At 40.3% G+C, this 24,633-nt stretch overlaps 1 protein-coding gene across 1 annotated transcript in view; it reads right to left on the reverse strand.

The window, feature by feature from the left end:
- Positions 1-206: 206 nt before the first annotated feature.
- The window catches only part of LOC100008872 (polycystin-2), a 55,578-nt gene continuing 31,151 nt past the window's right edge, over positions 207-24,633 (reverse strand). The window contains exons 6-15 of the mRNA XM_002717010.5: positions 22,579-22,807; positions 18,605-18,772; positions 16,865-17,046; positions 15,648-15,768; positions 12,536-12,634; positions 9,047-9,168; positions 7,223-7,340; positions 5,725-5,888; positions 3,155-3,302; positions 207-2,378 (exon numbers count right to left, since the gene is read on the reverse strand). Coding sequence (XP_002717056.2) covers positions 2,142-2,378; positions 3,155-3,302; positions 5,725-5,888; positions 7,223-7,340; positions 9,047-9,168; positions 12,536-12,634; positions 15,648-15,768; positions 16,865-17,046; positions 18,605-18,772; positions 22,579-22,807 — 1,588 coding nt within the window. The 3' untranslated portion in view covers positions 207-2,141. The remainder of the gene's footprint in view (positions 2,379-3,154; positions 3,303-5,724; positions 5,889-7,222; positions 7,341-9,046; positions 9,169-12,535; positions 12,635-15,647; positions 15,769-16,864; positions 17,047-18,604; positions 18,773-22,578; positions 22,808-24,633) is intronic.

A 24,633-nucleotide genomic window follows, 5' to 3' on the forward strand; every position in this document is an offset into this window, starting at 1 on the left:
GGCTCATATGGCCTGTGGGCCAGATATTCCCCACCCCTGCCTTATTTGACATGAGTATTCGGTATAACATGGAAATGTGTCAACTAAGGTTTTGGACATGGAGAGGGAAGGTGTGTTTTTCGAAGTCTAAGCCTTTACTACCTGTGTCATGATAAAAGGCACATTACCCGACAGCTTGTACTTAGGAAACAGACGGCCCTTACATCTGTGTTTGGTCAAGTGTTTATTAGGAAGTAAAGTGCTCCGTATTACACGTTTATGAAATTCCTGATTGTTGCGAAAGACTTGCATATGTAACATCTTCATAATTATATCAACATAGAGGGAGAGGTGACAGGGAAGGGGTGAGGAGGGAATTCTTCATGACTACAGGAAAACATATGCAACTTACTGGTAAAAACAAAGAATTCTGCCAAAGTTTACAAGTGAAATGAAAACCAGTATAATAGTATCAGGAAGACTTTCTAGTGACCATAATTGACATATGGCACATGGTCAATACACATGGATACCACATAGAGCTGCACTTCAAATTGAAGTTTGTTTACATGTAACAACATGGTACACACTCATAAACACGTACACTCAGTATCCCTGGAATGCAAACCTTAGTACCGAATAATAAAGAATTTTGTGTAGCATATTCAGAAGAAAGAAAATATAGAAATGAACTAGTTAGGATTAACTATTAAAGAAACCCAGTGTGGTTCACTTCTATAGAAGCTAACCTAGAGAGGCTGTTTATTCCCTGGAAATTTGACTGACATATTTTACCAATTAAGTGGGCCATTTGTGAATGTAAAAATACAGCATTAACCACAGGACTCTCCTCTAGTGAGATTTTGACTGTTCTCCAAGTGAAGATTACTCATGACCACTTTGTTCTGTCTTGCTTGTCCCATTAGCTCTCAAAAGGTCATGTTCCTTAACACTTGAAAGATAAGGTTTTTCTTTTTTCACTGAGAAATAGATATTTCCTCATAAATTTGGTGAGCCTGTCTCCTAATGAAGACAACTGCTGCTAACTCACATTTGGGCTGATACTGCTGATAGATGAATTTTCAGCATGAGAACTTCCTTTTTAATGAGTTGAGCTTCATTTGGATTCTAAACTCTAGTTCTGCAATATAAGATCAAGAATATTTGAGAATTACCTTAAGACAGCATAAAACCAAAGCTTCAGTTTTACAATGCTTTATAAATTCTGAAATAAAAGTTTGCTTATTATGCACACATTTGCTGAGTTAAATCTTTCAGTGCCTATTAAGAACTTTAGTAAGTCTGTTTTACTGGATTAATTATAATATCAAATTTAGTTGCAGTGAGTTGCGCCACATGGGAAAGACAACATATGGATAAATCTTTGTACTAAAATTTTCAGAAAAAGCCAAATCTAATAACAACTTAGTGCTCCCTTACAATTCTCTTATGGTTAGAGATTTCATTTTATCTTATAACCATTCTTTGGTTTCACTTAATTCATTTCACGTGAGGCAAAACAAGAAGAATGAAGTGATACAGCGAGTTCCGCAGACAATAGATACAGTGAAATAATAAGGAGGCATAGTACTCAACAGGATTCAACCACTCACACGAATGCTCGCATAATGACCACATACCCATTCTATGGTTTGGAGTTCTTTTCCAGTTCATGCTTTAGAAAAGTTTACCCCAGGAAGGTAGTTGAAATCACAGGCCCCTTTCTTCAAAGGAAGCTTTGTATGAAGCTCATGAGCTACTCCTGAGTGGAAAGGAATGCCCTGCGTTCCCTTCACACGCTGGACAAAAATGACAACACTGATTTTGTGGTGGGAGGTGACACTCAGAAGCCCTTTGACTGTTCTCTTGTAGCTTTTAGGCCACTTCATTGTCAACTGAGGAGACCCAGTCACGGTAGCAATTGGGAAAAACCACTCTATAAACTTTACAAAGAATTTGTTTTTCCTATACTCAATATTTACACCTCAATTTCTTCTATGACAAAAAAAAATATCTTTGATCCATGGGTAAAGTTTACATAAAATAAATTAAAGTGCAGAAGATTAGCAATCGGTCCCAAAGACCAGCATCGATGGTGTTCAGGGCACATAAATACTCGTGGCCTTTCTCACTTCTTGGGAACACAGCTGCCAGGGCACACCTTACACGTGCACATTGGAACTCCCATTTCCACCTCCACCTTCCACGCCTTCTGTAGACTGGGAGGAAGAAGGGCGCGAGGTCCGGGGGCGAGGCTGACCGTTCAGGCCCACTGGTGTGCCTAAGCCGTGGCTGAGCTGGGAAGCCGCATCATCAGATTCCCAGCGCTCCAACTCTTCCCGAACGAGCCGCTCCATCTGTTCCCTGTGGACGTCGCTCTCTCGACCCAGTCTTTCATCCTAAGAGAGAAAAAGAAACTAGGATGTTAGGGGGTGTGGTCATGCACACTCTGGTATGCGCTCTCTTGTATTAAGAAACTGCCTTAGGAAATCCAGGCACTAAATAATCTGTCAGTAGTTAGGTGAGCGATTTGCAGCAAATGAAGGAAATTCTCAGCATCACTGGAGTTTCTTTTCTTTTCTTTCTTTCTTTTTCTTTTTTTTTTTTTTGACAGGCAGAATGGACAGTGAGAGAGAGAGACAGAGAGAAAGGTCTTCCTTTGCCGTTGGTTCACCCTCCAATGGCTGCCACGGCCAGTGCGCTGCGGCTGGCACACCGCGCTGATCCGATGGCAGGAGCCAGGTGCTTTCTCCTGGTCTCCCATGCGGGTGCAGGGCCCAAGCACCTGGGCCATCCTCCACTGCACTCCCTGGTCACAGCAGAGAGCTGGCCTGGAAGAGGGGCAACTGGGACAGAATCCAGTGCCCCGACCGGGACTAGAACCCGGTGTGCCGGCGCCGCTAGGTGGAGGATTAGCCTATTGAACCGCAGCGCTGGCCTGGAGTAACTTTCCATTTCATTCTGTCCTCCAGTAGGTGCATCAGTGTGTGGGGTATTAGGAATTACCATCTGATCCTCGGTTATGGAGAAACACAAGCATCTCAGGATAAGGGTTATACAATATGACCACATGATTTTTTATAGCATCAATGCAAACTGTCCTTGGAACTAGAAATGGTATCCACATCTATTTTTATCAGTACACCCTGGGGTCCAAGCCCACAGTGACTCTCACCTCGGCCACTCCGTCCAGCAGCCTCCCCAGCACCTCCCTTCGCTTGAGTTTGGCCCGCTCCATGATCTCCAGCTTCACAATCACGGCATCGATCTTGGACACGATGCTGCCAATGGAGTGCTCCATCCGGTCCACGCGTCTCACCAGCCTGCGGGAAGCACAGTGGGGAGGGGCCAAGCCACTTGTCAGTGTCTTTTTGCATGGAAACGCTGAGACCTGTTTCTCAAGCAGTCTGATAATCTGAAACACTTTCTTGGGCTTTGGACTCTCAGCCACTGCTAGCGGTAGAGCTAACTGGAAAACCTCGCCTGCAAGTCAACATTGTCTCAGAGGTCTTTTTTTTTTTTTTTTTTTTTTTTTTGACAGGCAGAGTGGAGAGACAGAGAGAAAGGTCTTCCTTTGCCATTGGTTCACCCTCCAATGGCCGCCGTGGCCGGCGTGCTGCAGCCAGTGCACTGCGCTGATCCGATGGCAGGAGCCAGGTACTTCTCCTGGTCTCCCATGGGGTGCAGGGCCCAAGTACTTGGGCCATCCTCCACTGCACTCCCTGGCCACAGCAGAGAGCTGGCCTGGAAGAGGGGCAACCGGGACAGAATCCGGTGCCCCGACTGGGGCTAGAACCTGGTATGCTGGCACCGCAAGGCGGAGGATTAGCCTAGTGAGCCGCGGCGCCGGCCACCTCTCAGAGGTCTTAAAAGGTGCATGCAATCCCTTCCTTCAGACATCCTGGTTTTTTCAGGTGTAACTTTAGCTAGAAGGATATGCACTGAAGTGCTAGGGTCACTGAAAACTGGCTCAGTAACCAATGGACAGGAGATTGGTTAGAGGATTGTTCATTTATGAAACAGAATTCTAAGATGCTGCTAAAAATTCCAAAATTCAGTGGGACGTCTTACAATGAAAACAGGATCAACCTACTAGGAAGACATACTGGAGCTGGCATTATGGTGTAGTGGGTTAAGCCAATGCTTACAATGCTGGCATCCCATACTGCAGTGCTAGTTTGAGTCTGGCTGTTCTGCTTCCCATCCAGCTCCTTGCTAATGGTCCTGGGAAGTCAACAGAAGATGGCCCAAGCACTTGGGCTCCTGCCACTCCCATGAGAGACCAAGATGGAGTTCCTGGCTCCTGGCTTCAGCCTGGCCCAGATCTGGCTGTTGTGGGCATTTGGGGAGTGAACCAGCAGATGGAAGATCTCTCAACCTCTCCTCTCCTTTTCACTTCCTCCCTCCCTTTCTCTGCTGTCCTGCCCTTCACATAAACAAATAAACCTTTTTTTACTTTTTTAGAAAAGGGAAATATCCTTTAGTCAGGGGCTGAATAATGAGGTTTTGGTTAAAAATGTACTGTATATAGGACAGTGGTCCCATAAGGTTATAATGACCTAGAAAACTCCTACGGCAGGGGCCAGAGCTGTGGCTTAGTAGGTTAAGCCTCTGTCTGCAGCACCCCCATCCCATATGGGTTCCAGTTCATGTCTCGGCTATTCCACTTCCTATCCAGCTCTCTCTATGGCCTGGGAAAGCAGTAGAAGATGGCTCAAGTCCTTGGGTTCCTGTACCCATGTGGGAGACCCGGAAGAAGCTCCTGGCTCCTGGCTTTGGATTGGCCCAGCTCTGGCTGTTGTGGCCATTTGGGGAATGAATGAGCAGATGGAAGATCTCTCTTTGTCTTCCCCTCTCTCTATCTGTAACTCTGTCTCTCAAATAAATAATTAAATCTCTAATAAAAATTCCTACTGTGTAGTAATTTTACAGTATCCTTTTCTACATTTAGATAAATATAGACACATAAGTATCATTGTGTTACAATTGCCTAGAGTGATCAATATAGTAATAGGCTGTATAGGCTTATAGCCTAGGATCAACAAACTATAATATATAGCCTATAAGTAGCCTATACCATTTAGATTTGTGTAAGTACACTCTATGAAGTTTATTAAATTGCCTAATGTATTTCACAGAGTGTATTCCCATCATTAAGCAGCACATAACCATAATTACAAACATGTATGCACCTAATAACAGAGTTCCAAAATGCACTAGGCAGACTCTTATAAAATTAAAGGGATAAACTATTTAATAATAATAGTTAGAGACTTTAATACCCCACTTTCAAAAATAGAAAGAGGAAGAAATTCAACAGGGAAACAGGAGACTTGAATAACACTATAAATCAACTCTATCTAGCAAACATTACCAGAACACTCAACTTCACTCAACAGCCACAGAATACACATTATTTTCAAGTGCACATGCAATATTCTCCAGGATAGACCACATGTTCAGGCATAAATCACAGATAAACACATGTGCACAGAAATACAAAAACTAAAATATAATTAGCTATTTTGGATTGGTAGGAATGTGGAACACTTTAATATATTCTGCTTTTTCTCATTTGCTAATTTTCCTATCATAAACACAACTCTTTTATCAAAAGAAAATGATGACAGAAGTTAAAAAAGAATTGATGATTAGTAATGGAAAGGAGTGAGACAGATGGAAGAAACTGTTTTGTCTCCTTTGGATCCTTGTCAACTCGAATTCTGTCAGTTCATTTACACTTACACTTGAAACTCTTCATAAGAAACCCCACTGGAGATGCTGCCCCTCCTTCTGGAGCTGTGTCCACTGTCTTCGTCATCGTCTTCCTCAGAGTCGTCTAGACTTCTTGGGAAGCTGCGGCTACTCATGGGACGTGGTAAAGAGCTGTGATCCAAGTCCAGGTCCTCCTGAAGCACACAGGGTCAGAACGTGAGGAGCAGGAGCACTGAGACCCCAAGGAAGTTTCACCATGGGTCGGGGCAATATGAAATGGGCATCAGCCATTTACCTAGGATTTCTTTGTGGTCAAAGAAATCCACACACACCAGGTTTCCCACACTTCTCAATTCCATGGATTGACAAATTCTCAAAACAGATTTTAACAAAGAGCAAGAAATTGCCAGCTTTTTGTTTGGACAAGCAAGAACATTGTAAATACAACAAAGAAAAATGTAAGTGAAGAACTACATTTTCACTTTCGTCTGATAAAAGATAAAATTTAAGATATCTAAAGTCAGGAGGGATACAATAATTTCAGAATAAAAATTTGGGGTCAGTGCTGTGGCACAAGGGGCTAAGCATCTGCCTGTGGTGTCAGCATTGCACATGGGCACCGGTTCATGTCCTGGCTGCTCCTCTTCTGATCCAGCTCTCTGCTTATGGCATGGGAAAGCAGTGGAAGATAGCCCAAGTACTTGGACCCTCGTACCCGCAGAGGAGGCCAGAAGGAAGTTCCTGGCTCCTGGCTTCAGAATGGCCCAGCTCCAGCCATTGTGGCCATTTAGGGAGTGAATCAGTAGATGAAAGACTTTTCACTGTGTCTCTCCTTCTCTCTTTGTAACTCTACCTCTCAAATAAATAAATAAAGTCTTAAAAAAATTTTTTTTTTTTTGACAAAACACGGCCTCATGAAGAGCTTACTCATTGTGTGTGTTCACATCCCACTGTGGCTGGTAAAGTTTGCCACCTACTAGCATTGTTCTCTGGAACAGCATTTGGAAGCTGTTGTTTCAGACTTTCCACAGGAAAGTGGTTTTTGTGTACAATATTCTTCGGCATTCTCTGTATGTCTCTCAGCCATCATGCATCTTTTCGTTTGTTAAGCCATGTTTTTGAAAGCTAATGGTAAAGCTTTGTAATTATTCTTTCTGTTTATAAAAGTTCATTTCAACTTACCTGCAGCTACTTTGTGTAAGTAATCAAATGGAAGGCAAGAGTTAAATCTTTGTTCTCTCCCACACTCTCACTGACATTGTGAACTATACAACTTAAGCAAGCTTCTCTTTTCAATTGATTACTAGAAAGCTTAGGGCCAACTTTGACTTTTTATATTCATGCTAACTTATTGCACCTTCACAGAACATTGTGTAATGTATCTTTATGGAATAAGTGGGGTACTAATATATAAACCATAGAGACAGAGACACACACAAAGAGAGGTATCTCAGTAGCCCCCCAGAGAGACAGGGTTTGACACACCGTGGGGGCTGAGGCAAATCACCTTCTCCTAACCTAGACCCACCCTCTCTTTCTCTAAGTCGTCTCTCATCTGCTGGTGTTCGTGCTCCGTCAGTTCTTGGTCTCCATCTTGGTCATATTTTGTGAATATTGCCTCGATCTCCGCATCAGTATGGCCCTTCCTGAAATTATTGAGAGGATACAGATGAACTCGTTCCTGTATATGATCCAGACCAAACACAGAGACATCAAAATGGAAGGAGGAAAAGAGGAAATCACTGAATGGGAGGACCAGCATTTCTCTCTCTCTCTCTTCTTTCTTTCTTTCTTTCTTTCTTTCTTTCTTTCTTTCTTTCTTTCTTTCTTTCTTTCTTTCTTTCTTTTAGATATATACTACTGTGTTTATTTTTTTTTAGATATCATCACTTACATTTAAACAGATACTGATCATTAAAAGTGTATGAACACAAAACACAAAATGTAGTTTTTACTTCAGCAGTTACATGAATGAGGCTCTTTTTAAATTTCTTCACTGACAACCCCATTTTAACCACTGAACAAACTATACTTAAATTAACAGTAGTAAAAATGTAAAAATTCAAATTTAAACATGATAATATGGAACAACAACAACTAAAGAGCAGAAGTATCTTCATTATCAAACAGATTAACAAATTTGCAGACACTGAGATACTTTCTGAGGCGTATCAGAATACCTACATCAAAGGCTGCATTCCAGAGGTATCAATACCTGTTCAGTGCTGAGACTATCTGTAGCACTTACAGTATATACAAAGCAGCATTAGACTACTATAGTTCACATTTGAGAAACAGAGATTTAAGCTTTATGCTACAACTTGCCAATTTAACATCATTACAGCTAACAATGACAATTACTCATTTCATATTTTTTTCTTCTGAAACTCAATAAACAAGTTATCACTTAAGCACATGGAATAATGCCATGTTTTCTTCCCTATAATAGTAAATTTTAAAATTCAAATACTTTGTATCATGGAAACTTTACCTAGCTGTACAAAGGCTCCCAAATACAATACAGTCATAAAGTTTCTTTTTTGTAGATGGCATTACTTTATAGTTACTTTAGTACAAATGAAGGACACAACTCCAGATTATTGGGCAACACAAATGTTGGTGTGTCACTACTGTATGTAACTACGAGCACATCACAACCACAGCCATGGTGTGTAAATGCCCTCACATGCCCTCCAATGCTTCCGGGGTGCCTTTCCACATCACAGGAGCTAGTTTAATGAGTACTGTCGGGTCTCAACCTATCTCTGATGAACAATTTTGAAATTCAACTAATGGAACACCTACAGCCTCAATAAGCTTAAGCTAGTTTTTTTTTTCGCTCTTCACTAACTAGTTCAAATACAATATGTAATGTTTTAAATTTTTGTAGACACCTTACTAAAATGACTAAAGGTTTCTAAAATACTATTAGTGGGAAAATATTAACTAAAAAATCACAGAGTATTTTTGAGACTATTTTTTTCCTAACTAGAAAAGCTATGGGATTCACAATGAGCACAGATATAATGACGCTTGAAACCTGCTGTTTTACATCAATAATAACAGTAAATGCATGCAGCACAGAAAAGAAGAGCAGGATTTCAAGAGAAAAATCTAGCAAACACGTGAATTTTGGATGCCTCAAACACAACAGGATTCACAGTGCTTATAAGCACTATCATTCTTTTCATCCTCTAAGTAGCCAGCACTCCCCTTACAAATTGTTCAGAAAAACACCCGCTTCTGAAACTAAGAAAGTCTCTCTGTGAGTCCTTGGGCCAGAAATTCCTTTATCTCCAATTTATCCTTAGCAGCAAGAATTTTCCTGGCCTTCAGGAAGTGGGATTCTTACCCTTTGAGATCTTGTCGAAGTTCGTCAAAGTTTAGCTTGCCTCCCCCTTGCCGCAGACTCTCCGAAATGTCATCCACGGTATTCTTTTTCAGTTTCAGTTTGACCAAGGCTTTATGGTAGCCCTATTAGGAGGAAAAAAATACACAGAAATACTCAATTTTCCTTCTGCACTTACTTTAGCTTTTGTTTAGAATAGTAATACTACAAAGCGTGGTGTAAGTTGGCCACTCAGCAAGCAGGTATTGAATGAATAAATTATAAATGTATCCTTACTTTTCCATAAAACTCTTGCAGGTGAGATGTAAGGAAAGAGTTAGGGTCTTTCAACACATCAAGAACTAAGGTCTCTTACTCATAGATGTTCATGTAACAGAAATGATAACTACTACATAGCTCACATCTGCCCCAGAGTATTTGGTTATGTCCAACAGTTCTTAAAAATACAATGAAACCAGAATGGCTTATGTCCTAAACAGAACTATGGCCTCAGAATCAGCCCTTAAAGCATTTGGATCTGGCTAAAAAGCCCATGAGAGTATTTCAGGCATGGAAAGCCAAGACACTCTGGCAAAAACAAAAACAAAACACCTAAATGAAGAACTCTGTGAGTGAGATCCCAGAAGAAAGAACAGGCCATCAAAGAAGGAGGTACCTTTCTCTGAAGGGAGGAAAGAACTTCCACTTTGACTATGGCTTTGTCTAAATAAGATCGGAGTTGACGAACTCAAGAGGCTTCCATAGCCTTGGCAACTCATGACAAGAGCCTCGGGTGATTACTGACTCCATAAACAAGAGTGTCAATTGTTAAATCAACAACAGGAGTGGAGTCACTGTGCACTTACTCCCCATGTAGGATCTCTGTCCTTAATGTGTTGTACTATGTGAATTAACAGTATAACTAGTACTCAAATAGTACTTTACACTTTGTGTTTCTGTGTGGGTGCAAACTGTTGAAATATTTACTTAGTATATACTAAGTTGATCTTCTGTATATAAAGATAATTGAAAATGAATCTTGATGTGAATGGGATGGGACAAGGAGCGGGAGATGGGATGGTTGCAGGTGGGAGGGAAATTATGGGGGTGAAAAGCCACTCTAATCCAAAAGCTGTACTTTGGGAATTTATATTTATTAAATAAAAGTTAAAAAAATACTATGAAACCTGAGTCATAGGTTATTTTTATATATTTCAGTTTTAATATTTTAAAAAGATGTATTTATTTGAAAGTAAAATTGACAAAGAGAGAGGGAAAGACAGAGAGATCTTGTATCCGCTGGTTCACTTCCCTGATGGCTGCAACAGCCAGGGCTGGATCAGGCTGAAGCCAGGATCCAGGGGCTCCTTCCAGGTCTCCCCACATGGGTAGCAGGGGCCCAAGAACTTGGGCCATCTTCCACTGCTTTCCCAGGCTACCAACAGGGAGCTAAACGGAAGGAGAGCAGCTAGGACATGAATTGGCGCCCATAGGATGCCGGCATTGCAGGCGGCAGCCCTACCCACTAATCCACAATGCTGGCCCCTAATTTTATATTTCTAATATTGTGCTGTAGTCAGAAATGTCCTGATATATGCTAAGTATGTTAAAAAAAAATCCCAGTGAAATGCGGATGAGGATTTTTCAGGGAGACAGGGTGTTGCGTGCTGGTGCAGGACTGTGTACGCACCCCTCAAGCTGGCCTAGTGCAGGGCAGTCTGAGTCACCTAGGGAAGATTATGATTGCTCTGTGACCTTTAGAACTTTGTCAAAACATTAACCACCGCCTTTGTGTCAGTGACAAAGGCAGAGAGGAATTTAAAGGCAGAGCTAGTATGCAATACACTGACATTTACAACATTAGGAACACCAGGAAGGAGAGGACTCCAGTGCTTGCTTTTCTCTTCTCATGCTGTACCACACTGCATACCTTGGGATACGGACTGGGAGACCTTTTATGCGCATCACTTGTCAAACTCCTTTATAAAGGGCCCACTTCCAGTATACTTTTTTGCACTGTTAATTTCACAAAAGAGCTCTCATAAAAGAGTTCCTCCACTGTGAAGTTTTTGCAGGTGGCACTTCCTTCAAGACATCTCCATCCTTTCCTTTATAACGACTTTCCTCATCTATGTTGATCAATTTGCTTTCACTACGTCTTCCCAGCTGCATAGCTGCATCTCTCAAATGGCAGCAGTGTCGATATTTCCATGGCCAGCTACTCCTTTGATTAATCCAGTACGCTGATTCCAGTGTCATAATTTGTCATTTCCTTCGTGTTCTTTCATCCTTGCTGGCCCCTTACTCTTTTTTTTTTTTTTTTAAATCATGTACTGTTTTGCAAAATGTCACAGATTTATTACGGGGAGTCGAGGAAACAACAACATGTGCTTTGTATGTGAACCCAAGAGTAGATGTTCAATAACTAATCAGCAACAGACTGAAACTCAACTCATGATTGGTCACTGAGCATCACACATGTCGGTTACCTAGGTAACGATCTGTGGCCCCAACAGCTGGCAGTGCAGATCAGTACTCTGTACTCACAATTAGTGTACTCTATAATGAAACCAAACTCTGTGTTAAGGGCCTGGTGTTACTTAACTGCACCCTGGTAAAGAACGGCGCAAAGTGAGAAGGGCTAATAATGCACTGTGGGGAGCTGCTATGATGTCAACACTGTTATGTGGAATTCAGGATAACATGACTCTTTGGTCCCATCCAGCAGCCTTTGCTTTGAGAAGCTGAAGTTTTCTGATGAATATAATCCACAGGCAACATGGCTTGAGCCAAAGACAAACACTACTCCGCAAACAACGTCAGAGAACAAGCCACACACTTTAAATGTAATTACTTGTTGTTGTGTTAAGTTTTATACCTTAAACCAAACAAAGAAGTCACCATGAGAAGAACAAATATGCACCACTTTCCCAGTCCTGCCCTCCTGTCCAACTTAAGCAGGTCCTGAGAAGGTACCCAGGAAAAGTTCTCAGGCCCTCAGGCGATGGCCTGAAACAATGCACCTTTTCCTTTGAATATTTTTAAAAACCACCCTGGAAGGTTGAGGGCAAAGGGTCAAACACCAAGCATTTCTGCTGAAGCCTCTCTTTTCTTTTTGAAGTTGTAACTGACATAGCGGAGGTAGGAACTATGTATATAATCTTCCTCTCCAGTTTATTTTAAACTTTGCATTTCCAAGTCCAAGCCAACTACAGGAGGTGTCCACAAAGCACGGAGGTAAAATCAACAGCCCAGTAGCTTCTAGGAGTCAAAAAGATCACTGAGAATTTCATTCCAGGGTATGTGAGGACTCCCAGAATCCAAGTCCAAGCTGGTAGTACACTTATCAAGCCCCCAAGATAAAGAACACTTAAATTATTCCTGAAACAAAGCAGTCTTTTTACTTTACTCAATTTGAGTGGTTCAATGTTGATTTGGAAATACTACTTTTAACATCTTGAAACAATGCTCATGTCATGTAGGAAACAATTCTGAGACATGCATTTTTCTTACCTTTCTGATAAGATCGGACAGTTCCATTTCAGCTTTCTGCTGAGCTAAATCAGATTTTACTTCAGAGTAAGTATCATTGATGATGGCCAAAAACATATTCTGTTTGTAAGTCAAAGGAAGGTAGAGATTAAAGGAAGAAATCAAAATACATTTTACAAATATCAACACATACCTTTTTATTTATCTTTTCCCCCAATCTGAGTGCTTTATGAAATCACAAGTTAATAGTTTTGCTACTACATTTCTTGAAAAGTCTTTTTTCCCATTAAATCATAGCACAGAGAAAACATAATATATATTCTGACTTACAAAACCAGGTGTTGTGATATATATTGCAAAATCAGACAAGAATGTAATGCGACAAAGTACTAATGTATTTACCTATGGATAGCAGCATTATTTTATTATTTTTTATCATCTATGTTTTCTATGAATAAAAAGTTTTACATAATTTACTATAGGTATAAAGATCTAAAACAATACTTCGCATTTCAAAAGTAAACACAGACAAGCATAAGTCTATGCTTATTCAAATTCTGTTTTACAACCATATCTGAGATGTATAGAACATGTATTGAAGAGCTAAAAAGACCTCTGCAAATGGCAGGGCATTAGGCTTGGCTGGAAGACAGGAAAGACAAGCTCTGTAGAAAACATGTAGACTTTGGACACAAGCAAACTTGGACTGAGACTACCCTGTTTAATTTTTCTAAGCCTCATGTGAAAGATTGATGTATGTGTTGCTGCATTTGTAAAATGGCAAAACTGTAGCTCCCTTAGAGATTTGTTGTGAGGATCAACAGGATAATGTACAGAAAGTGCTTAGGAGAAGCCCCAAGGCAGGGTAAGGGCTATGTAACTTATTATTATTGCCCAGGAAAGCTTAGTCTATTTTCTATACTTTCCCCTCCCCCAGTGGCAATGGTTTGTGTTTCTAACAGGTCTTCTCAAAGCACTGCATTCCAGTAGATCTTTCACATGTGCTTCCTTTGTTTTTCTTTTGCGGCACATAAATGAGTTTTATAACTACATGATGGTGTATTTGATTATGTCTGTATTCCCCACAAGTCCAAGGAAACATCATCAGGGACTCTTTTATTTTAATACGCTATTAAATGTCACTCAGTAAAGGAAGAATACTTTAGAAGATTCTATAGAATAAGTGAGAAGAGAATATAGAATACATATGAGTTCCTGGATAAAAATTCAATTCCAGGGGTGGATATTTATCAGGGCAGGGTGGAGTAACATCTTCCAGTTTCTTCCCTCCAGCCCAGGCATCTAATGTATTTTTGTTTCCAAATGACTGTGAACTAATGCCTGCAAATGTCTTCCTAGAAATGGATTAAGGCGTGGGTCCCCTGAGGAGGTGCTGAAAAATAGATACTGGCTAAGAAAGGCTCCTGAGGGGATGGGAGAGGAAGTGCACCCTGCCCCTCCCTGCTTCCTGTCTCACAGGGGTCACTTAATGCAGAAGTCCATTTGCAGTGGGAGGTCCTTCCCTGATGGGGGGAGAAGGGGAGGGAGCTTCCAGGCTCAACTGAACCACTCCCACCAACGGCTTCTTTTGAATTTGAGCATTTCACATGGCCAAGTTATAACCCTTACTTGACACACAGATATACTGTGAAACCAGGTGTCCTGAGGTCAGCTAAACGGTCAAGTTGCAGAACTCTAAATTCCTGGTTTTGGTTTTCTTGGTAGAGATATGGATGCTTGGAAATCCAAACTCCTACCCATGTTAGTGAGTAACAAAGGTTTGCTTTTATTTTCCAATTTTCTTCTTCAAGTGTGAGAGGCTTAAATTTAAAAAACAGCATGAAAACTGGTTCAAGTCCTGGCAGCTCCTTCCTATCCAGCTCCCTGCTTTCCCTGCCTGGGAAAACAATGGAGGATGGCCTGGGCCCTGGCACCTACATGGGAGGCCCAGAGGAAGCTCCTGGCTCCTGGCTTCAGTCTGGCCCAGCCCTGGCTGTTGTGGCCATTTAGGGAGTGAACCTGTGAACAGAAGACCTCTCTCGTTCTCTCTCTTTACTCTGCCTTTTAAATAAATAAAATCAATCTATAAAAGAGTAGCCATGATACTTGCACACAGCAAGACTCAAATGGACATGTGTGATATTCCTGACCCTTTCACTTTTTCTATTAAAGGATAGGTAATAATCAGTAAACACCTTACATCAACCAAAAAAATACCTGGACTGACTGGCAATATGACACTGAATAACTGAAAATGTGATTATTTACTTCACCTATTACACATGATCTTTGGAGCATTTATTGAAAATGGAAACAATTTTGTTGCTTTTTTTCAGATGATAGTTCACATAAAGAAAGTTGTAAATGTGAGAGTATAAGTGAAAATCACTGCCTAATTTAAGGTAACTTAATTTAATACCACCTGAGTGTACAGATGAACATATGAATGTTAAGACAAAGAACAAACACCTTTAAAAAACTCAAATCACTTAGATCAAAAGCATTAAAGATGTTAATTTTTACCAAATTGAGAGTGAAAGAATTTTTATAAAATAATTTTAAAGCAACTTCCATTCACTGTTAGGTTTGTAGAGTTAATATTTCAATATTCTATGTAGGCAGTCTCTGCATGTGTGAACTATGCCTAAGTTAGAACATTCACTTTGACATGTAAAGCATCCACTTAAATACTACTCTGGACATCCTGGACCTCGGCTGGCTTTGTTAGTTCCTGTTTTCTAAAGAGGAAAGAATAAGCAGAAAACTGTCGAGTCATGCTAGCAACTGACTGAAAATGCTGACACGTGTGCTGAAGGAGAAAAGCATGTGAGCATATCTGACTTTTGAGAAAAGCACAATTTCAGGTAACTATAAATTTGTACTTGACCTATTTTTTTTTGTTTTTGCATTGTATAGACACATATATGGTAAAAAAAAAAAGCCCACTGTAAAGACTTTTAACACTGCTTAGCAACAAAATGGAAAATAAAACAAGTTTCCTCACATCCACTTTTTTTCTACTTCTTGGGTCTTTATTTTAAATATATGGAGTAGGATGTGAGAGAAAACAGAAGAGGTGATTTATGAACATGGAACGGATAAATCCCTTCATGATGAACAAAAATGTACATACCAAAAGAATGAAGAACATAAAGAACACAAAGGTGGTGAAATAAAGTGGTCCCAAAACTCGATTAGCTTCCTCAATCTCTGCAAAGTTGATATCGCCCAAAATGATACGGAACTGCGTAAAGCTATAAAACAAAACAAAACACCACAACACAAAAACTAAGAATGTCCTGCAGCTGATGTAACTCTTCTTAAAGATGATTTCACATTTTTGGAACTTTTTAGCAGTTAGATAGCTGCCAAATAACAGAACGGCCAACCCCTCTAGAGAACTATTGCTATATAAACCATCTATTGGAGCTTTCTGGAAGAATCTTAATATGTTTTCCTATTACGTATGTTATTTCCATTTGGTTAAAAAGAAAATATGATAATCATTAACTGACTTATAAAGCAACTGGCTGAAAAACTTCCTAATCTTGAGAGGAGATGATAACCTGAAATCTTCACAAAGATCTTAAGTTAAAATCTTTTAAAGAAAAAAAAAAAAAAACAAAAAAAACAAGAGAAACAATATCACATGTGTTCAAAGACCCAATATTCTTACATGTAACTGGAGTGGGATTCAAGTGGCTGAATGTTGCTAGTCTTGGGCCTTTGCCAGTAAAACCATTTCCATTCCTCATTTACATCAAATAGCATTAACTAGGGACCCCTGTGCCAAAGTTCTATCAATTTTCATTTCCATGATCTCCTTTCCTAACTGCTTTCTCACTTGCATGGAAATCTGAGACTGGCTATTTTTCTGTTCTGTTTTGTTTTGAAATTTATATTTGGCACCTTTGGAAAAAGACTGAAAATTCCAGTAGTGGCCTGAGTTTCTCTTGGAATTAGAAATATCTTTTTTCCCCTCAGAAAATAACTTGAAGTTCAAAATGTATGCAATGATATTCAATGGGAATGAAAATATAGGCACATGGCTTTTCCAAAGCTACCATCTGCATCTGGCAATAAAATGACCTTGGCCTTTGTAATACTGTTGGTTGGCTATGGATGTTCTGTATCTTATGACGCTGGGACTGCTGTCTTAAGCATCGGCATTTCTGAATGTATGTCTTTGGACTGGTGGGTCAATGTTTCTGGAAAAGGTAATTCATTTCTATTGTCAATAACCACTTTTAAATTCTTGGTGGTCAATAGCAACCCAGAAGATTTCTTTATCCTTAAGAAAGCAGTGACATCTGTGACCAAGTTTTTCTTCTTAATTCCATAGATACTTACATACACTCCTGAAAAGTACTGAAGTCATCAACCTGAGTGCCAAAGACAAGGTAAGCTAACTGAGCATATGCCAAGAAAATAATGAAGAACATAATAGCAAAGCCGAAGAGGTCTTTGGCACACCGAGACATGGTTGTGGAGAGCTGGCTCATGGTCCTGTTAAAATTGATGAATTTGAAGAGCTGTGAAAGACAGGAAGGACATCAGCATGTGAAGCAAATCACAAAATGTAGTCTATACATATAATGCACTTTTCTTTAGCTCTGGAAAGCAATGGAATTCTGTCACATGTAACACGGCTCTAGGTAAACATCCTGGTGGAAGAGCACATGGGGATCTTAGAAGTCAAGTCACAATCCCTGCCTCAAAGGACTTAACTGCCAAGTGTCTGGCGCAAGATACCTCCAAGCAAAACACTAAACACAACAGCCTGAGTCACATGTTGAAAGATTTCCATAATTTTACCTAATGAAAATTTCTAGAGTTTTTTTTAAGACTTATGTATTTGAAAGGCAGAGTTACAGAGGGAGAAGGAGGTAACAGATTTTCCATCTGTTGGCCCACTGTCCAAGTGGCTGCGACAGCCAGGACTTTGCCAGGCTGAAGCCAGCAGTCCCATCCAGGTCTCTCATGTGGGTGCAGTGTCCTAAGTACTTGGGTCACCATCTGCTGCCTTTCCAGGGGCATTAGCAGGGAGTTGGATCAGAAGCACAGCAGCTAGGACTCAAACAGGTGCCAATATGGGGTGCTGGCTATGCAGGCGGCAGCCTAACCTGCTATATCACTAAACCATTCCTATCTAGATTTTTCTTATAAATTGTCTCTGGCTACAATGAAAAAAATTTTGAGGGTAGTTGTAACAACATGACATCAGAATTCCTATTCATTTGAGATTTTGATTGTTATTACTATTATATGATGAAGGCTTAATGTGTTAGTGATAGCATCTCTTGAATAAGCACCTAGCTGGATAAACAAGAGAGACACAGGATAAGGTCTAGGCCCTTTCAGAAACCTCAGGCCTTCCAGGAGCAAATATTAAGTCAGGAAAGCACTTTCTAGAACAGTGCTGCTCCAAAGAACTCTCTCTGCTGATGGAAATGTTCTCTAGTTCCATTGTCTAATACATTAGTCACTTGCTACAAGGACACTGAGCACTTAAAATATGGCTGGTGGGATTGGGGAACTGAAGTTTTAATTGAATGTAATCTTAAATTTCAATTGTTGCAGGTGGCTGGCAGCTACTGTCTGAATGGCATAATTGTAGAATAGGCTGAGAGGCTGGCAGCTGCCCCAGAATTACTGAAAGTCCTGCACCTCCAGAATTGAGGCTCATTGTGTACAAATGCCCCAGCATTTCACACACATGGATACAAACAACATGCCTTGGGAAGAGAAGGAAATGAGTGAGATACTACCCAGAGAAGTCTGTCCCAACCTCAGTCCTAGGGAAAGCTCCCCTCAGTCTCACCTGGAAAGAGGCGTCTTTCTAGCAAGCACAGCATCTCTTCCTCTCCTCCAGGAGATCCCGCCCCTTCTCTCTAGTTCCCTTTCCTTCATCTGGTCACCCCCTATCAGCTGACACTGCCCCTGCCGCTGTTTCAGCCTAGGACGCCAGGCTCAGCTGACACACATTTGCTACAAGGGTAAATTCAAGTCCTCCAATGTTTTATGTGACTCACGGTAATACAAAGAGAGAAAAAAACATTAACAATCCAGAACATGACATTTGTAAGTTACCTTAATCCAGACAAAAAATACTACAACGGCAGCTATGTTGTTAAATTGTATTTCCCAGTATGCCAGATGCTCAAAGTTGGGGAAAGTATTTTGATCCTCCAGAAACTGCAGCAGCGCCTCCACATTGGATGTTCTGTGTATGTTAATTCCTATAGCTACCACCGATAGCTGGAAAAGAAAAGATATCTGATTAGTGTTTTAGCAATATGGAATTTACTTCAAAATGACTACTTTATTTTGTTCACCATGAACTCTAAAACTCACTTATCCAATGGCGTTCACAAAAGCTACTCACTCAGTAAAGAACATGTCCCCCTGCTTTGTTAGGAAATCCAATGAATGCATGCGTGCCTGTGTGTGCGCAAACATGCATGTACACACTCCCACATCCATGTTCACAAGGGATGATGCTGAAACACACTCAAACTCAAGCAGTTCTTTTTTGCCACCCTTATTTAAAATCACTGTCCACTCTTTAGCTTTCTTGACCTCATCTTGTTTTCCATCTTTGTTCATGGTTTTTAAAAGTAAAATTTTTTTTTCTAGTTTCTGTTCATTCTCTGATTTATAGTCATTTATGTTTTCTTCTGCTCAACAACTCCTCTGTAGATGTCTATGGGACACAGCGCTGTGTGTGTGTTGGGGGGGTGGCTAGGAGGGATAAACAGGAGCAATCTGGACAAAGCCTGCCTTCAAGAAACTTGTAACCAGTGGATGGACCCTCTCTCTCTCTCTCTCTGTCATTCTTTCAAATAAATAACATAAATCTTTAAAAAATAAAAATACACATGCAAATGACCCATACGCAGATGAAAAATGTTTAACTTCATTGGTCATTAGGGAAATGAAAAGTAACCATGCTGAGATGCCACTTCATATCTACTTTGATGGCTGTGACCAAATCAAGGGAAAATAGTCAGTGTTGAAGATGAGGAGAAACTGGACTTCATGTGTTTTGCTGATGGAGTGGAAAATGGTGCAGCTATTTTGAAAAACAGTTGGGTATGGGGGGGAAGCTATTGTAATCCATAAGCTGTACTATGGAAATTTATGTTCATTAAATAAAATAAAAATAAAAAAAAAGAAAAACAGTTTGGAGTTCTTCCAAAGGTTCAACATGGAGTTAACATGTGACTCGGTGATTCCACTCCTAGGTATATAACCAACAAAAAGGAAACTTCTTTATTCCTAATGATCAAGAAGTGGGAACAGTCCAAATGCCTGTCAACTGATAAATGAATGAACAAACAAAAAACCAGTATATTTATACAATGGAATATAATTTGGTCATCAAAAGAAACACTGATTCAGATCCTGATTTGGATGAACCCTGAAAGCATGATGCTAAGTGAAAGAAGACAGACAGAAAATGTCACCTAGTGCATGCTTTCATTTATCTGAAAAGTCCAGAGCAGGCAAATCCATAGACAGAAAGTAGGTTAGTGATTTCCAGGGCCTGGGAGAAGACAGGGATTGGGAATGGCTGCTAATATTGGAAAGTTTCTTTGGCGGGGGGAACAAAATTATTATGAAATTAGATTATGTTGATAATTGCATAACTCTGTGAATACAATAAAAATAACTGAATTAAAACAAAAAGAAACTTATACTCTAGTCAAGAACAGATAAATGCAACAACTAAGTAATTTATGTCCCCTAACTCAGGACCACACAACTTCTCACATTTCTTTGGCCCTGGGCTATGCAACCAGATCCAAGGGCACACCAGCCCCTTTAGCCGACTGTCACTGAATTAAGGGACATGTGTAGACAGTCTGGTGGCTAATCATAACCTTGCTCCCAAGTGAGATGGCAATCTGCAGAAGGTGGCCTGTAGCAGGTGCTCTGACCTTTGCAGTCTATTGCGTCTCTCTGCCCCTGGATGACGGCCAAAGACTGCAGGCCAGACCTTCATCCCAGGCGACTGCCACAGAAATGACCTGTGTGGCTGTGAATCACAGCTAAAATGATAACCTTACCATCTGCCTTTCCTATGAAGGATTTCCAGAGGCCATACTGTATTTCTATGCTGGGATAATTTCTGTGACTCTCTGGGCTACACCAAAAATGTTTTTCTACATAAATTTAGCCGAGCGGGCTGAAGACGCCAGGCTGATAAAGTGACTCCAGTAACAACCCTTTGCCCAACTCTCGTAGGTAAAATTTGTTATCCTGTCCGGTTGTTTTCACTCTGCACAGGACAAACCTTTATACAAATATGGAACATTTGGAACAGCATTAATACAAATTCACTACATTTCCCTGCGAATCTTCCTCCAAACATAAAATGAGAGAAAAGAGAAGAGGAAAGAGATGTTGTGAGCATTCAAGCTGTTGAATCCTGATTTTTCTTTGAGATTCTCACCCCTAGCTACAACAGAACTCTCTCTCTGTACAAGACATAAGCTTTTTAAGGGTGAGAATTTTGGTTATTTCATGCATTCCTATATTCCCAATGCCTAGATCAGAGCCAAGTTCATTGCAGATGCTCAGACAACATTCACTGAGTGAACGGCTGAGTCATTTCCATCCTATGGAAGTTGGCGATCAACAGCATTATTTAAGTTTAGACTTGCTGAGAGTGTTCTTCTATTAATTCCACTAGTTTTGAAAGACTGTGGCTGAGGACAAAAAGCTGATTGATGGAAGTCTGTAGACTTCACAGCATTGGAAGACACTGGACAGAACCTCAAAGTATTTAAGGATGAAATATTTACATTTTGAATGTAGTTTCTTTTCAGGTTTCAGCTGGAACGAAGCAAATGTGGACCAGCTGAGACAAATGCCTTGGCTCTTATCATAGGTTTAAAGGGCCCCTGGGGCACAGGACCGGCTTTGGGGGTGAGTAGGTGAGCCCTTCCTTCTCGTTGGTCAGAAAACCTTTCACAGGAGAAGTGGGACTCCAGGAGCCCTTCCTTGCTCTTTATAAACATACACTGTCCGAATTGTTGTCTTGGCACAGTGAAGCAAGTTTTCAAAGAAATGCTTGCAAAATGCTGTGGCTGCTGAGCCAAATAAACTATCTTCACGTTTCATGACATCATCGGCTAGTTTCCCTGTGATCTCCAAATGGGGTGTTAGGCAGTTTAATGGGGTGTGGGAAGAAGGCATTAAAACTAGAATGTTTTATAATTTTATTAGTACTTATTTTTATACACTTTAAAATCTTATGTATATCTATAGCCTCACAGATTTACCTATTATAACAGCAAACACATACACACACAGTTTATAAATAAATTCATTAGGCTATATAGTCAAAGTTCTCACTGATAGGTTGCAAGATCAAAGAGCTGAATACTACTGATTAGTCTTTTGTTGATACTGAAATATTTGGCAAAAAAAGGAGAAGCCTGTTATTAGCGTAATATCACACTCATATTTTTATCATTATTCTCAATGAATTCAATATAAGTGAATCACATAAGCAAAAATGTAGAGTTTATAGCCATCAGAGTTCCAAATCAAATTATGTTCTGGTTAATGTTCAATTACATAAACTGTACTTTCTTTACAAGAAATTTTAAGCTGCAGGAAGTTTTTTCTGCCACTCAAGGTATTTTTAGCATGTTTCTTCTTGCCACAACTTTACACAAGTGCAGAAAAACATAAATTAATCTTTACTAGCAGTTGAAGAAAAAACAGCACTAGCAAAAGAGCAAAATAAACAAGATAAAACTGTTTTTTCTTCTATACCTCACAGAGCATGCCGAAGCCAAACATGAATTATTGAATTATTCTCAATATGAATGTGGCTGCACACGTACAGGAAATGCTGCTCCACTTCTATGTCTAGAAAGATTATTTAGGCATAGTGAAAAAATAATTAGTAACACCACATAGCTGGTCTACTGAGGGGAAGTCTGAGATTCTCTTTTGGGAATATCAAGACACACAAGGCTGCAGCGATCAGAGACTGTCATTCACATGTGTTTAGAAGAGAGAGGGGAATTTGGAGTTGCCCTCAAACCTACCACAATGATCACAACATCCAGACAATTCCAGAAACTCCTGAAATAGTGTAGCTTGTGAATGCGAATCTCCAGTATCTCTTCCACCACATAGTAAAGGATAAAGAAACAAAAGATGATCTCACAGGCTGCCAGGAAGAAATCAAAAGTGCTGACATAGCGGATCAGTTTTACAGGCTGAAACTGCCACGATGGAACCACGCCGCCTGTTGCTGGGAATTCAACCAATAACCTGCGTGGCAATAAGAACAATTAAAACAATAGCAGCAAGAGCAACACATGGAGGTGCTAGGAACACATTCTTAATACATTCTTCTATTCCGTCCTGCAGTATAATGTAGAGAAACTACTCCTCCCAGTCACCCCCTACTAGTGGCAAAACATTTTTATCATAGCCGGTAACTCCATACTTGTAGAATTTGGGTCCATAAAAGGTCTAAGGCTTCCCAAGGTCTCTCACTCCAAAAGGATTACTTCCTCTTGAGTTTTCCCTCAGATATTTTGATACTTATACTGCTCAAAATGCTTTATAATTTTTTACACATAAAAGTTCATCAGCAAACAAGCCTTCTAAGGACTTCTAGTCACTGCAAGTCATTCTACTGCACAGCACAAAGAACAAAGAAATATAAGCCATGTGTTCAAAACATGTATGATCTGGTTGAAAAGTGGGATATATATTTTGTACTGTACAAATATGGGACTGAGTCTCTTACTCATCCATTCATTAGTTAACACCTCATTAGCATCAAAGAGACTGGCTTCTGGGGTACTTTTTTCTCTCATTCACAAAGCCTTATCCTTAACAGGTACTCAAGAAGTGCTTATCATCTCTAACCTCCATTATTTGACATTTGTTCTGGTTACACTATATCTAAACTGGGCTGAGGATTTTTGGGGTCAAATTCCCATTTTGTAGATGTTAGACCATGAAAGTGAGAACCAAACACGCAGAAGAGCAACACTGAAGTGAGGAGCCTCGTGACAGCCTCCATATGAGCTCGGAAGGGAAGGAAGTGGCCTCTGACTGTCCGGTCATCTCCCTCTGACCTCATCTGGCCCTGCACTTGCCACCATGTCAGCACTTAGAAAGCAGGTAGAGAAACGAAGTAACAGCCTTGACCATGGTCATCTTTACAGTATGGGGAGGACATGAAAGAAATACTCAAGGCATCTATCAACAGATAGCTACTTAATACTCAATAAGAGCTACCTCTTTATTTCTTTACCTCTATCCTCTTTCCGTCGTAGCTGCAATTATTAGGAAAAGCTCAATGATAACTACAATAGATTCTCATTCATCTCTGCTAACAACTACTATTTCATCTAATGTGATTCTGCGAAAGTTTTTAAATACATGGACTGGGAAAATTCAACTGCCATATAAAGCAGTGTTGAGTTTAACCTCAAAAATGACAACAGCGTTATTATGAGACGATGTTCTTCTCATTTTGTGTCTGAATGTAAGCATAGGTGGTCCATGCTCCAGTGTTTGGGTGTTGTGACACATTCACCAGGAAGATTCAAGTAGGCAAACTCTACTTGCCCCTTGCTTTGCTCCATGGTATCTTTCTCTTTCTAAATAGCATTTATCACTTTCTTTTTAAAACTGGCTTATTTATTTGAAAGGCAGAGTTATGGAGAGAGAAAGATGGAGAAGATCTTCCACCTGTTGGTTTACTCCCCAAATGGTTGTAATGCCCAAGGATGGGCCAAAGGCCAAAAGCTAGTAATTCCACTTCAGTCTCCCACGTGGGTGGCAAAGTCTCAAGCACTTGGGCCACTTGTTGCTTTCCCAGGTGCATTAGCAGGGATCTGGATAGGAAGCACTGCAGCCAGGCCTTGAACCAGAGCTCATATCAGATGCTAGCATCACAGGAAGTGGCTCAACCTGCTGTGCCGCACCGCCAGCTCCTGCATTTTTTACCTTCTAACATACTATATATATGTTTTCTTTTGCTTATTGTCTATTATCTATATCTTCCTTGTTGAACATAAGCTCTTCAAGGACATGGATGGTTGTCCTAAGAGACTAGAACAGTGCCTGGCAAACATTAA

The sequence above is a fragment of the Oryctolagus cuniculus genome, chromosome 8, assembly GCF_964237555.1.
Source record: "Oryctolagus cuniculus chromosome 8, mOryCun1.1, whole genome shotgun sequence".
Taxonomy (NCBI): Eukaryota; Metazoa; Chordata; class Mammalia; order Lagomorpha; family Leporidae; genus Oryctolagus; species Oryctolagus cuniculus.